At 43.6% G+C, this 14,380-nt stretch overlaps 1 protein-coding gene across 1 annotated transcript; it reads right to left on the bottom strand.

The window, feature by feature from the left end:
- Positions 1 to 715: 715 nt before the first annotated feature.
- Positions 716 to 14,331, bottom strand: LOC311257246 (MORC family CW-type zinc finger protein 3). The gene is made up of 17 exons (XM_084352778.1): positions 14,218 to 14,331; positions 14,011 to 14,083; positions 11,510 to 11,642; positions 11,056 to 11,276; positions 10,580 to 10,727; positions 9,510 to 9,663; positions 7,355 to 7,483; positions 6,773 to 6,892; positions 6,565 to 6,668; positions 6,325 to 6,453; positions 5,766 to 5,882; positions 5,169 to 5,246; positions 3,724 to 3,763; positions 3,224 to 3,612; positions 1,750 to 2,239; positions 1,511 to 1,644; positions 716 to 1,309 (listed from the first exon to the last, which is right to left on the bottom strand). The coding sequence occupies exons 1-17, from the start codon at positions 14,254 to 14,256 to the stop codon at positions 1,153 to 1,155; spliced, it is 2,655 nt and encodes an 884-aa protein (XP_084208904.1). The 5' UTR covers positions 14,257 to 14,331; the 3' UTR covers positions 716 to 1,152.
- Between the last annotated feature and the right edge of the window lie 49 nt (positions 14,332 to 14,380).

The raw sequence follows: 14,380 nt of genomic DNA, 5'->3' as shown, positions 1-14,380 counted from the left end.
GACTTTGTATGGCTTTTGGTTGATTGTGAGGTGTCCTGTTATAATATTATAATATGTGACTGTAAAATAATACAACAATCAAACCACATTTAATAGAATTTGATGTCCTTTACTTGATTTAAGATTAATTTAACTGATGCCCTTGGCTATAGTCTCTACAGTGTTAGAGATGAGAGAAGCATGTTTCATTACGAGGCGTCACTGCCACCTTGTGGCTCATAAGAGGTACTGCAGATCTTGTGCATTTTGCATGGGACTGATGAACAAACTGTTCATTCACACACTTTTTCTGTGGATGAATGTTTCTTTACAGCCTTTTGAGCCATTATATTATGTATATGGGTGTCACCTTCATGTTGTAAGCATGTATGACAACCTTTAATGTCATCTCATCTCTTGTTATTTCATTGCTTCATCAACTTGAACATGTTTCAGCTGGTATCTCATTATCTGGGTCATGTGAATGCCTCCTATTGGCTGTGGCCACTATACAGGTGGGGCCACATGGTGTTTGTTTTTGTGGAGCCCTGACAAAGGCCTGATGGTTGAAACATGTTTTTTTTTAAAAATGTGATTGCCTGCATTCCCTCTGGAATCTCCCTTTTCTCCTGTTTTCCAGGAGCACCCGACACATTGTTTCGCCTGCAGTACGTCGTGTTAAAGAAAAGCAGCTGTTAATTAACACCTTGAAAAGTAAGAGACTGTGTGCAGCAACTGGTTTCAGCATTTTAATGCAAACGTAAAAAGTCTTGTTTATGAACAATAAGGAAACAAGCGTTACTCCATGACTCTCTGATGCCACAATGTGTATAAAATTAAATTAACATCAGTCAACAGTCAATATAAACAGATGCAAAACAAACAACAGCAACACAATTTTCAACTTATGAGATTATTTCAAGTTAAAAGTAAAAGCTAATATTAGGCAGGCAGGTAGGCTCAGCGAAGTTTCTTAAAATAGACGAGCACCAGACACATTGTATTCAAAACGACGTGACAAAAAACTTTCACTAACTACCAATGTGTTTGTGAGGACGATGCTAAGACACTAGGATTATTTTTCTCTTTTACAACAAAGTTAGTAAATCTTCTCTTCTCTGCTCCGGGGAAAACAGGAAGCAGGACATCTGCAGGGGTTTACAACGGTGCTGATCATAGTTTCAGTGAGTTGACCTCTATGATCTGCTGCAGGACGCTGTCCACATCGGTGGTCTCCATACTGATGCCACCCAGGTCCAGATGGGGCAGGAGGGCCGTGAGAAGCACCACCACGTTGTTGCGGATGCCGAGCAGACTCTCCTCTGGCGATCTGATCGGGGAACAGAACCATTATTAAAGCGGTTGCACATTTTGGTCCCTCAGGTCCAAATTTTATTCACGTCAGCAAAAATGGACAACAAGAACTTATGTACTGCGATTCACTGGAAATGACTCTTAAAACTCGGTTCTGTAGGTATAGACAGATGTTTGTATCTGAAAGCCAGCTGTCATGTCTGTCTAGAATACACACCTGCTGTCTTCACAGGCCTCGCTGTGAGTTTCTGTCTTGTCCTTACTGGGTAAGTCCTGCTCAGGCTGCTCCTTCGGTCCACATACAGCTCTCTGATCCTGGGCCGGCACCTCCTCGATGGATGAAGTGGAGCTCTGATACAGAGATAGAGGTACAACAGAGGATTACTGAGAGTTCGCGGTTAGATCTTCATTTATAATTATAACGAGCCTAAAATGTTGGTTATAAACTCTGCTGACCTCGGCCTCGTCCGTCTGGCAGCCGACCTCTCTGCTGGCCGTGGTTGCCGGCCCTCCTTCTGCAGTCGTCATCGTGCCTCGAGTTGCCTTTGTGATTTCCAGACCTAGAAGCCTCCGTAGCCTCTGGGCCTCTTTCTCCAACCCGGCCAGCTTCTGCACATTAGCTTCCCGGTCGCTGCCCTGCGGGGGCGGCGGTCTGCTCCGCGGCCCTTCTGTTCGACTCAGCGGAGACACCTTCACAGTCTGGGTGGAGGTGAGCGAGTGGGTCCAGGTGAGGTTGGTGAGGACCCGCTGCGCCGTGTCAGCTTGTTTCTCTGCTCGGCTGCTGCTGTCCTGCTTGGTCTTCTCCGAGGACGGTGTTTCAGGTATATCTTTTTGATCCCCAGGATTTTTCTCTCCTGCCGTGTTTTCTGAGGCGGGTTGTCGCACCTCCCAAAGACACGGCTTCTTTTTCACGCAGTAAAATAATGATCCTGGCTTCCTTTTGAGGCTGCAGAGAACAAAAGCTCAGTCAGTTTGTTTCAAGACCAGGATCGTGTGGAGAAATGATTACATCGTTGAGAAATTTCATGCGTATGGGCTTTGTTTTTTTTGTTTAAGTTGTGTTGTTATTTAGTGACAATACAGTAGAAAACAAAGACAGCTCTAACAATGCTGCGTGTTAGTGTGAGGGGTTTCTGGCTGCCAAAAATTAAAAACTACAGTGCTAGGGTATTAAAGGGGCTGAAGCATTAATGCAAAGCCTGTTGTTTACAGAGCTCCTCATTTGCTAAACAAATGTCATGGGCAGATGTTTTTAACGGACTATTCCGATCCGACTCTTATCTTTACCATCTCTGCCATCCCACCATGACATTTCCCTGAATTGTGTCTAGGCTGAAATTTTAAAACAATAATACCAGATCTCACTAACCAGCCTATCACCTGCCATTCTGTCTATGTATTGGAGCCCGAACATGGAGGTTTTTTTTTTAGCTCAGTGCTCTTGAAAGTTTTCATAGACATAACGTTGTTATGACGTAATGAGTTTTGTTTACGTCTGACAAATTGTTACAGACCTGGGATTTGTATTAACGACAGCAGTGGGGGCGCCAAGTCGCACAAAATGCCAATTTCTACATAATGCTGCTTTAAAAAATAAAATATGGAAGCTTTATATTATGTTTGTTCGGTCCCTCTCTGGTGTGTTTTCATTGGTGTGATTATTTATCTTTTAGATGCAACTTTTGAAGGTCGCTTTGGATAAAAGTGTCTTGAAGCTAAATCAATGTGAGATAAAACACAGGAATGCAAGAAGCTGTGAGACGCTGTAACTGAAGTATATGGGGAACGGAAATCCTTCATGCCACCCTTGTTTATTTCAGTGCCCCACTCGTTGGAAACTGGAACGAATGAACAAACAATGACTAAAAGGAAGCGAATAAAAAACACAGCAAAACTTATAGATGAGAACAGATGATCTGAACTACTCCACCTTAATGTGGGCGCGCTCTCCCTCTCTCTCGCCATCGACTCCATGTTTCTGTCTTTCTTTTTGTTTCTCTCTTCATCTTCACGCCCGGGGCTGCTTGTCTCATCTTCCTCCTGTCCTGGTATTGCGTCTTTAATGCCGGCGTCTCTTCCGGTCGAGTCCCGTCGCGTGTGCGCAGCCTCAGATGAGACTGCATTTTGTGTGCGTGCATCATCATTTGCATGCGTGTCTGTATCGTAATCTTCCGGGTCATCTGTGTTTGTCTGATCGGCATTGTTTTCCTCTGCCTGGCATTCATCCGCTGACCTGACTGTGTGCCCGCGCTGGCTCGGCTCTGATGAACTGCGTGAGAGGATTTGATGTTTAGCCACTTGGTCCTGGAACACACACACCTGCGACACAACAAACAAACACACTTATTGACAATATATCCAGAAGAGGTGAAGCAAAAACAGGGTTTTTATCAAAAGGAAAGTGGCTTAAAGTTAAAACTTTTCACAAACCTCCAGGGATCGCTCTCGTTTTCTGCTTTTGGGCTGTTCTCTGCAGGGGAAATGAAACAGAGATTAAGAAGTTGAGAGAGACAGATACTCAAACTATGACGAGGTTTGACAGAGCATAATGTATTTATGACTTTTTTTTATCTGAAGAGATGTAATGCAGAATGCTAGATGAGGTGAAAAGTGTATGTCCAAGTTTAGCACAGCGTCACCGACTGAAGTCCCCTCATTCATTTCAATGAGGCCACTGTACTGGAGGTGCTGGTGCAAAGGGCTCCAACAACAAAAATAAAGGGTCACCACGCACCAAAAGGTGAACGAGGCTCAAAGTTTGCAGCGACGCAATGTGCAGTACTTTGTATGGTGTTATAAAGAAAGTGCCTCAATCCTGAACGATCAACGGGACAACTCAAGCACATAAATGATGTTTTATAGGTAAGTTAGTGTCATTAACATCAAATTCTTATTTAATTTCAGCAAAGAAAAATCTGTTTTGTGCTAAAACAAGTTTGGGGATTTTGTATGTGGTTTTGGTTAAAAGAACAATGTCTAAAAGAAGGAACAATTTTTTAAATATACTTTATAAACATGAAATTCAACTTGGAAGTTGAATTGTATTTTATTAGCTAGCAATCTAGCCAGCTTCAGCTTTGGCTCTAATAAGGGAAATCTGGGTACAGGGTCAGAGGCGAGTCTGTTGACTTCAGCCCCTGAATGTATTATAGACGTGGATACGTCACTCAGCATTGCTTCCAGTTTTGCCTGGAGGCCACATGCAGTATTACAGCAATACATTCCCCTGCAGCTCTTATAAAAGAGAGGTCTGTAAAGCAAGATCAAGACAAGATTATCTCCACTTTCCTCGATCCAAGAAAAGCATTTTAAAAATCTGTGACTTCATCACAATGTAAAGTCTACAGGCAGAGCTGGAGCTTGTGGACGGGGCCAGGGGAACTCAAGTAAATCTCATTGGACTGTCTTTGGGTCGACTATCTAGTTTTATTTAAAATCTATGCTTCAGTCAGACACTTACTATCTAAGCTAACAAGCTAATTTGATGATTCCAGTCCCAAAAAAAGTACATTTTTATATTAAATGTTAACAAGTTTTTGTTTTACAATTGACAGAGAGGCTAAAAGAAATTCCTTTGCATCTACACGTATTAATATGAGCTTGCAATGTTTTGAAGAACTGATTGTTTCTCATGTCGGTCCCTGCGCTCATCATCATCAGGCAGAGTACAGCAAAACTCGACTCCTCTCTACCTCCACACACAGTCACGTGGACAACCACCGGAAATAAAGGACTGACTGACTGAAACCACAAAATGGCACGTGAACCCACAAACACATGCAGACATGCAGGAAGAGTAGCAGCGTGAAACATCTGCCCAGTTAGAAATGCTCACACAAACACAGTCTGAGAGTTCGAGAGAAATGTGAATTTACTGCTTCTTGTGGTTCTTCTGGTAGCTGGGTGTCAACAGTTCCTCGCTGTCTTCTGCTTCCTCTGGTGACGAACAGGTTCTGCAAGACGAAGACATCTGGCTTAGCAAACTTCACTACTGCTAAAGTTAGGGTCAGGTCCTTCCTGTTACAGCCACAGCACACACGCAGACACACACACCCAACACTTGCCTCCTCTGTTGGTTAAAGCACATGTAGACGTCCTGAGCCCTATGTGACTGCTCTATGCAGTGAGGTGATGCATCTTCCAAATCAATCAGACATACAAGCATGAAATCATTTAAGGATTTTAGGCCTTCACTCTACGCCAGGCGTGCCATAAGCTTCAATTTGGCCAGCCAGCTGTTTCTAAGATAAACACTGTTTATTTCTGTGAGGCAAAAATGCTTTTTATATTCGTAGGATCCCTCTCAACTATTTATTTTTCATAATCTGTGCATGGTAGGTGGAGTGACAGCGCAGGAAGTCCGTCAATAAAGGGAACTTGATAAGCCAAATTAAGCTCGATGACATCAACATCAGGAGTTCCCCTTTGATTAGACGCTCGCAAAGGTTCAGTGTGACATTTTTTTGGAGCACCTGTAACGTGGATTGGGGTTCTGGCTGCAGTTCCAGCTCTCAGGAACCTCGTCATAATGATCCGCGGGGACGCTTCGCCACTTCAGGCAGTCTTCACACTGTAACCACAGGGGAGCCCTGCAAGAACAGACGCACTGGTGTGAGATCCGCCAGTAAACAGATGTCCAAACAACAAAAACAACTACTAGCAAAATTATTTTCAGGTCTCCATGAATGTGTCAAACGTGTTTCTGTTGAACCTCTGCATATTCTCTGGTTAAGTACATCATACAGTAAATGAAGCTCCCTGCCTCAGCATTTTTACTCTTCTTCGCTTCAGCTTCAGGAGCAGCGTCTCAGCTCTCTGGTTTCAAGCTTTGGGAAATAAAGCTATTTTCACTTTCAAGTTCCTACATGAGTGTTATCAACTGACCCAGATTTTCCTGGATTTTTACCGTCATTATCCATGAAAGGTTTGTAGAACATGGACTCGTTATTTGCAACTTGATTTTGAGCACTTCTCGTGTATTTTAGAGCCAGATTCTTGCACACTTCTTGCAATTCAACCGTCGACACTCACTCGACATCGTCAAGATCGTCCTCGCTGTTGTCTCTGTCCAGAGCCTGAAACTCTCGCTCTCTGGCCTTCTTCTCCGTCACCTCTCTCCAGTAGTCGTTGAGTTTTAGGCCCAGAGCGCCGAGGGTGAGTCTTGGGAGAAGAAAAAAGGAAAAGACAGTAAATTACTTGAACTGTTTTTGCCATGGGAAAAAGCACATTGGGCATATATTCCTTGACGTGTCTCACTGGTGTGTGTTGTACCTGTATTCTTTGGTGTATTCAAAGTCTTGCTTGTTGTGAGCAGGCTTGAGGAAGTTGCACTCGATGACACCAATGACACCGACTCCAACCCGCTGACCTGAGGACTGTAGCACACAGGGAAGTGAGATTTAAGCAGAGGAAGATACCCATTAATACTATATTTGTGGGAGAGCACTGTGAAGACAGAGTAAAAGTCCTTTTCCTTTACCTTCTGCTGGCAGCCCACTTTCTCGTAGGCTTTAATGAGGCGGTTCTTGTGGTACATCATGATGCCATAGTGGTCTTTGTTTTTCAGCGTCAGTCCAAAGGTCACCTTCACCTTCTCTTTCTGACAGACACCAGTCAAGGTAACCAGCGCTGGACATGTTAATACTTACAGAGTAGCTCCTACGGCGCTCACTGTTGTTGTCGTTAGCATTTTTAAAAGATGCATTAGGTTGTGTGCTAATTTTATGTTTAATGGGTGACTATCAAAAAGAAAAATGACAGAAGAGTCAAAGTCTGTGTTTGTCCGCTTATCGTGAGGTACGTTTTGAGCCAACAGCTAGCAAGTTAGGAGCTAACTATGACTATAGCTATTGCTAAGCTAAACGTCTCTGTTTGAATTTCCAGAGTCAATGTGTTTTTCTTGTACTGTGCCACATGTTTGGTCGTGCCAAACCAAAGCAGTGGAAGCATTTCCCCCTCTCAAACATGTGTTAACTACCGCAGGTATTTTTGTACAAACTTCCCACTTCCTGTCTGCATCTGAATATTGGCACAAATACACACACAGACGACGTGAGGATACACTGAAGTGGGGTTTGTACACGTCATGCTCAACGTGCTTCAGCCTCTTCGACACCAGTCTCGGCAGATTCTTCTTCCCCCTCAGAATGATCTGTGTCCTCGGCTTCAGGTACAAGATGCTGAGGTAGGCCTGAGACCAAACAGAGACACAGAGACAGGATGGAAAAAGGAAGACAACTTCAATCCAAAACACCTACCGTTAAGTTAGTTTTTTGGTCCAACAGAACGAGTTGGAACCGTTTATTAACATTGTTATATATTGTCATTATTAAAACATTCAGAAGTCTTGAAACCTTCGAAAAACACGAGTAAAGTTCACCCAATTCTGAATCCATTAAAGAACTGAGATGAAATATAAACCACAAACAATTTGAAATGAAACTGGGGCTGTGTTACTATAAAACCACAGGCACATCTTGGTGAGTGAAGACTCGCTCCGGTTTGTGCTTGAAACTGGCACACACACCGCTACACACAGCCGCACACACACACACAAACACACACACACACACACACACACACACACACACACACGGGGCTCATATTTGCCGTGTGCTATAGGGGCTTTACCAAAACCTCAACCGCAACCACCTCATCTCTCACCCCGAATTCTAGTCCAACGCTCATCGTCACCATTAACCCTAAAATCAAGTGTCCGAACGTGCTTTCACAAATCTCATTTTTCTCAAACTAATTGAAACATTTGATATCCGCTGGATTATCTGGAAAATACATTGTCAGGTTGGTGAAAACAGGGCAAAGAGAAGAGATACGAGAAAGAGAAGAGAACAAAGACGTTTTAGAGATATTTGTTTTTTCGTAATGCGGCAAAAACATGTGCGTAAGATATCGCCTTAACTATAAAAAATGGAAAAATGCATTGTTTTGTCAACAACTGTTTGTAAATTTGTGAATGAAATGTAAATCCCAAGTTTTCGGCCAAAACTGAATGGACCTCGTCAGACAGTGTTGGTGTGAAGTGGCAGTGAAACCTTACTGCTGTGGGAGACAGAGCTGTCCCTCGAGAGGAATACCTGACTGAATAAAGACGTGTGGCAGTAATACTGAAACAGCAGCACAATCTTTTACTATAATTATGATAGCTGTACTACTATGCGCCTATACGTTGGATATATATTATCTACTGGATTGTGTCACGGTTGTTATTTCCCCATTTGTATTTAAAGCCACCGCTTGTGTGTCATGTTTTACGTTCCTCTTCCTGTCTTTGACTTTGTCCTCGTCTATTTTAAGTCTGTGTTTTGTCCTTCACTCTTCGTTGGTTGGCCTGAAAACAGAGATTTTTGTTTTGTTTTTTAGTTTGGGGAAACGATGACGTCCCACCTCAAGTCTCATGCACGTTGTTGCTTTCTGCAAAGAGCGACTCCACCTCGTCGTCTGTCCACACGGATAAATCACCTTTTGCTTTCTCCATAGCACCTCGGCGGTGTGCCGAAGCCTCCGCAGAGGAGAAAGTTCACTGCACAGGATCAGAAAGTTCTTCTCTGTTTCTGACACATCAGCGATGAAGACTTTCTCGGCACCTATCGGCGTGGGATGCCTGTTTCAGCGTTTGTAATCGTTTTTGCATTTCCCATGTGTACAGACACATTTTGCAAAGTGAAGGCTGTGAGGACAGGATTTTTTTTTATAACCGAGGGGGGAAATATAGGCTTAGAAAAACATCTGATCTACGAGGCCTTAGTCTTCTTCTCGTGTTTAACCTGCAATTGCTGCCTGTGTCCTCCTCACGTTATCCTGATTTGTACTTATTGTAGTTTTTCCGCTCTCGGGTTATTACTGTTGGGTCTCCAGCCTTTTTTGCCTGCCTTTTGTATTGTGGATTTCGGCTTTATTAAATAAAGCTCGCTTTTTGTTTTTCTAACTGCCTGCCATGGCTCTTTTCTCTAAGGACTGTCTTAGAAAACAGAGAGATAGTGCTGTTTTGTCAGTAGAACAATAACAAAAGATGTCAGCGTTTCTTTTAAAAGCACGTAAAAACATCCTCTTACTCTCCTCGGTGACGACTAGAGAATAAATTCAACCACACGAGGAAGTCAGGGGAGAAGGGACGTGTAGTGATAACCCTTTTTCGTGACAGAAACCAGTCAGGACTATATCTGATCACACAGGCGACATACGTCTTCTCCACTCACCCTGAGACTGTAGTGCATGTCTGGGATGTTCTGTTCAGCTCTCAGGGATCCGCTGCTCCTCAGACCCTTCTTCAGCTCCTCGATCTGAATCGAGGGTAAGCGGAAGTCAGTCTTGTCGGTATCAAAATCGATCTCTGGATTGCCATCTTTGGCCCTTCAGGATCAAAGGGAGCAGGTGTTAAAACAGGCATCGACAGACTTCTCGACAGATTTTGCAGTTTTAAAGCCACACAAAGGGGTTCTGAAAGTGTTATGCAGTACTCAGCATGTGATGATAACGATCAAGGTTGAGACCATTTTTCTGACTCCAACAAAAAGAGGAAGTGAAACTGAAGAAAGTGTGAGAGACACCTGAACTATTTCTCTCGGCAGCAGTTAGAGATCAGGAAGGGACTTCAAATCTTTAATGTCTATGTCTCTCTGCTCTCAATATGGCGATGGTATGGGAGTTTGTTTCTGGACGGGTGTTGTTTTGCATGTGTTTGTCTAAAAATGCGCTTAAACAAATGTCACATGTGTGTGTTCCTTCCTGATTTGCCTCTCCGTTGGAGTCTGCGTTTGCATACTCTGCTGTCGAACATGCTGTACGTTAGACCCGCCCTCAATGCATGAAGCTACAGACCAGAACCAAGGATCTTTGTGTCGACTCAAACTAAAGGAATAGTTAAACATTTTAGGAAATATGCTTACTGGCTGAGATACACTTATTCACCAAGCTGCACACACTTTGGTTGTTTACTCAGCATGAAAGCCAAAGTGTTAAAAGCAAACGTGTGAGATAAAATGTGTTAGCAAAGAGGCTTTAAAGGCCAGAGCCAGGCTAGCTACTTCCCCTACTTTCAGTCTGTATTTAAAGCTAAGCTAACACTCTCCTGGCTGTAGTTAATATTTAATAGCAAGATATGAGAGAGGTCTAAGTCTTATCATCCAGCTCTCTGCAAAAAAGCTGATCAGTGTATAACAAAAAGATCTGACTATTTTTAAACCTGATTTTGAAATACTACATGTGAATGCAGGGGAAAACAATCTGTTATCCTTTACTTTCAACCTAAATTCAGCAAGTTTCAGACCTGCGGATGTTCCAGATTAATATCTTGGTGCCTTTTTTGGACGTTATGGAGTCAAAGTGCTTATGTATCTGCTCCTGGGTGGTGATGATGGAGTTTGTGAGTATGGCTGCCAGGCTGGCCTCCGAGTCCTCAGTCGTCACCAGAGACTGTAACACTGAGTTAAGGTCAGGACACAAAATAGCTTGCAAGGTGAAAAACATATTTTGACATCTGACATCAGTCAGTGGTGGGTAAAGTACTGAAAGTCTGTACTCACGTTAAACTGCTATTACTCCCCATAAAAAAATGATTCAAGTAAAAGCGTTAATTACCATAATTACCTTTTCTTCAGTGTTTCATACTTTCTTGTGCATGTACTGTAAAAGATCTTGAAAGTTAAAAAGTCCACACCAACGGAAGCCCCTCTCTCCCACAGAAAACACTGCTCCTGAAACGCCTCGTCAGCGTCCCCACCTTTAATAACTGATGAAGGATATTGGTTTGTTGGTTGAAGGGGACGATGGGGACGATGACGGCCTGGGCCTTGATGTTTTCCAGGTAGGTCTGAGACAACATCCCCACAGTCTGGCAGCCGCCGTTCTTGGTGAAGATGAGCGCGTCGCGCCCCAGACGCATGGAGCCGGACTTGAAACCGTTGCCGTACACGCCGATGGCGTGCTGACTGGCCTTACCTGAACCCTTTTCTGTAAAACCAAAGCTGGACATAACAGGTGTGTGTATATTAGAGATTCAAAGAGTCAAAGGGGTTTTCATATTGCTTGTTTGTGTGGGAGAATGTGTGTGAGAAACTAAATGTAAAATGTAGTCTAAAGTTGTTGGTGAGTCATTTTTTGTGGTTTCAACTGCAAAAAGAGGAACGCTATCAGTGTGTCTAGCGGTGTTTTGCAGTTACGTGTCAACTTTATGAGGACGTGCATGAGCGTGTCTTACCTGAGCATCTTGTGCAGCTTGTTGGGGGTCATGCCGCTGCCGTTATCAATGAACGTCAGACAGCGTTGACCGGCTTCCTCGACTACATCTATCCAGATCTGTTTAGCGGATACACCAGGATCTGATGCATTGTCTGCAACATGAGAGAAAAAAAAAAAAGATTTAACAACAGTGAACGAGAGGCGATCTAGGGTGGAGGGAGATTTTCTCACTGATTGATTCATTGTTTCTACTAAATTGTCCAAGAGGAAGAAACACACACATCTAGTCATTCAAGCATGAATCAGCTTCTTTAAAACTGTGATGACTGATGAGAGAAAACAAACTTCTGTTTTTTGACAAAATTCAGTTTAATTAGAAGTCGGGTCTTATTTTTGTTGCGTTTTGTTTGGCCATAATTTCTTATTTGACATTCACATAGTTACGGCTGCTACAGTAGCTCTCCATTCACATGCGGCACTTGTGCAGCATGTCATCCTGGTCACATGAATGACAGCTATTTACCGATGGTCTTACAGAATTGATTTGTTTTTTAAGCACTTAACTAAACCAACGTAAGAGCTGAGCCGAAAAGTAAACAGACAGCATGACAAAAAACGGAAACTGTGTTGGACTAAATCCCTGTTGGCTAACAACAACCCAAAGTTAGCCAGCTAGATTAAATAACACACAATTAACTTAATTCCTCGAACACCTCTCCCTATCAATTATCTTCCTCTGTTAGCTCCGTGTGTTGCTGTTTACCTTTCCCATCATCTTCGTCATCAATCCTCACCAGCCATGAAGCAAACACAAAAACTTTAGCAGCTGAAGCTACGTGGCTAATGCCCAGCAAATTAAGCTAAGTTCAATTGTATGTCAAACACTGTTTTAGCAATGTCATCGCTTTCGCAGATCTCAGCGATTGACTTGGTGAGTACGACGTTATGACTATCAAAGAATGGATTGAAAATCAGATTGTATAAACTGGGATTTTTCAATGAATCAATCAAACACTATTTGCATACCAAGGCAGTCAAAATTAAAAAGCTCTATCCACTTTCCCACTCATAACAGGGGTTAGGGTGAACCAAGCGCTGGTTGTGACCTCTGGTTGTGCCACTGTAGAGTGACATCATTCAGTCACTGTATACTTCTCCATTTCCCCAACATTGGTAGAAACAAATATGACTACATCGACTCTTTACAAGTGTTGCTTCTGGCTTTGCATGCCTACACTGGCACCCAAATACGACTGGTTTAAATAGTGAAATTATTTTGTTTATTCTCCCCTGGATAGGTCAGAGCACCCCAGCTCTGGTTGTCATAAGTGGTTTATGTTGGTCCCTGGTCACGACGACCCTCCCCCCAGCCCATGATGTAAGCAGTTCTACGTTCTAGACCAACACAGTGTTGGTGCCACAGTGGAACCAGTTTTCCTGGCCAGGAGCCAGCCCTTTGTACGTCGAACCGCAGAAAAAAACTGGTTCCATAATTGGCAATGGCTCCAAACCAGCACGTGGACTGCCTTCATCGAAAAGGAGCATACAGGACTCTACCTTACTGAGCTAGACACCTTTGTCAAGCCACTCGAGAGGATGTTCACGAGCATCCCAAAAAAAGAAACTCGCCACTTTAACATCTTATATCGCCCCATCACTACATTTCACAATGTCCGGCAGGTATAGCTAAAAAACAAATGAATAAAAACATACATGAAAGTATGATAGTAACTGTAAACTCTCCACTGACAGTTACAAATACACTGTAGTCAGACAGGATATTATTAAAACAGTATGCTGATGACATACAGAGATATACATCTGTTTTTAAACTTGAGCCTTCACTTCCCACACTTGAGCCGACACCGACATGAGGTCATCACCTCACATCTCAACACCACCACACTCTCACCAGAACATGAGGGGAGCTGCAGTGATGTGCTGCATCTGCATCTACACACGTTAACACCCACAGCGCAGCCTTGTTCCTGCTGCTGCTGCTGCTGCTGTGACAGGAGCAGCCACACAACACAGGTCAGCACACAGTGGAGGAAACGGTAAAGCCGACAGGCCAGACAGAAACGGATGCTTTCAGTCACGTGGGCGGACAAACTATCGATTCATGTGATGGTTCAAGTCCAGACTTTGTCCTTGTGACACGCACACCTGGTGGACAAACTTTCCATACACAGTCTCACCCGGCTTCACCCTCAGTTTCCAAGTTATTGTGCACGTAGTGGTGTTTATTAAACTACCTGTTTTACTTAACAACAACATTATTACCACGACGCTGTCCAAAAGGCACTCCGGCAGACATTGTGCGCGGCGTGCTGCGGCAATAAGAGTCGTTGAGAGTGAGAAAGAGGAAGTCCTGTCGTCTGTTTGACACACAGTCCACTCTGAGTGCGACAGCGGAAGAGAGCGTGAAGTGAAAACATGGATAGTTTGATCAGCAGCAGGTAACAGCAGCAGGTAACAGCAGCAGGTGAACAGCACCGTCGACTTCATAACGACACCTACCTATTAGCTCCGCCACCGCGCTGAAGGGCCAGGTGTGACTGGTGGAGTTGCTGTTCAGGAAGGAAGGACTCATCTAAGACATGAGAAACAAGTTTGTTTTTTTTAGTTGTCAGCCGTCATTTTTCTGCCTCTGCAGCAAAACACGTATTGCAAGTTAATTAACAAACACACACAAGCTGCAACAGATAAGAAACGTGTAATACATACGGAACTGAGACGGATCCCATGCTCGCTTAGCCTCGCCATGATTTGGACTGACTGACTGTTTTTTCCTCTTGTGGTGTCACTTTTAATGCGCACACACACTCACACACTCACACAGACACGCAACAACACAAGCAGTGGGCGTAGCGTCGTCTGAGCTGTCAGA

Source organism: Pagrus pagrus, assembly GCF_965226575.1.
Source record: "Pagrus pagrus genome assembly, chromosome: 5".
NCBI classification, from domain to species: domain Eukaryota; kingdom Metazoa; phylum Chordata; class Actinopteri; order Spariformes; family Sparidae; genus Pagrus; species Pagrus pagrus.
Note: the sequence above shows the minus strand (reverse complement) of the source record. Positions and strands in the feature narration are given on the sequence as shown.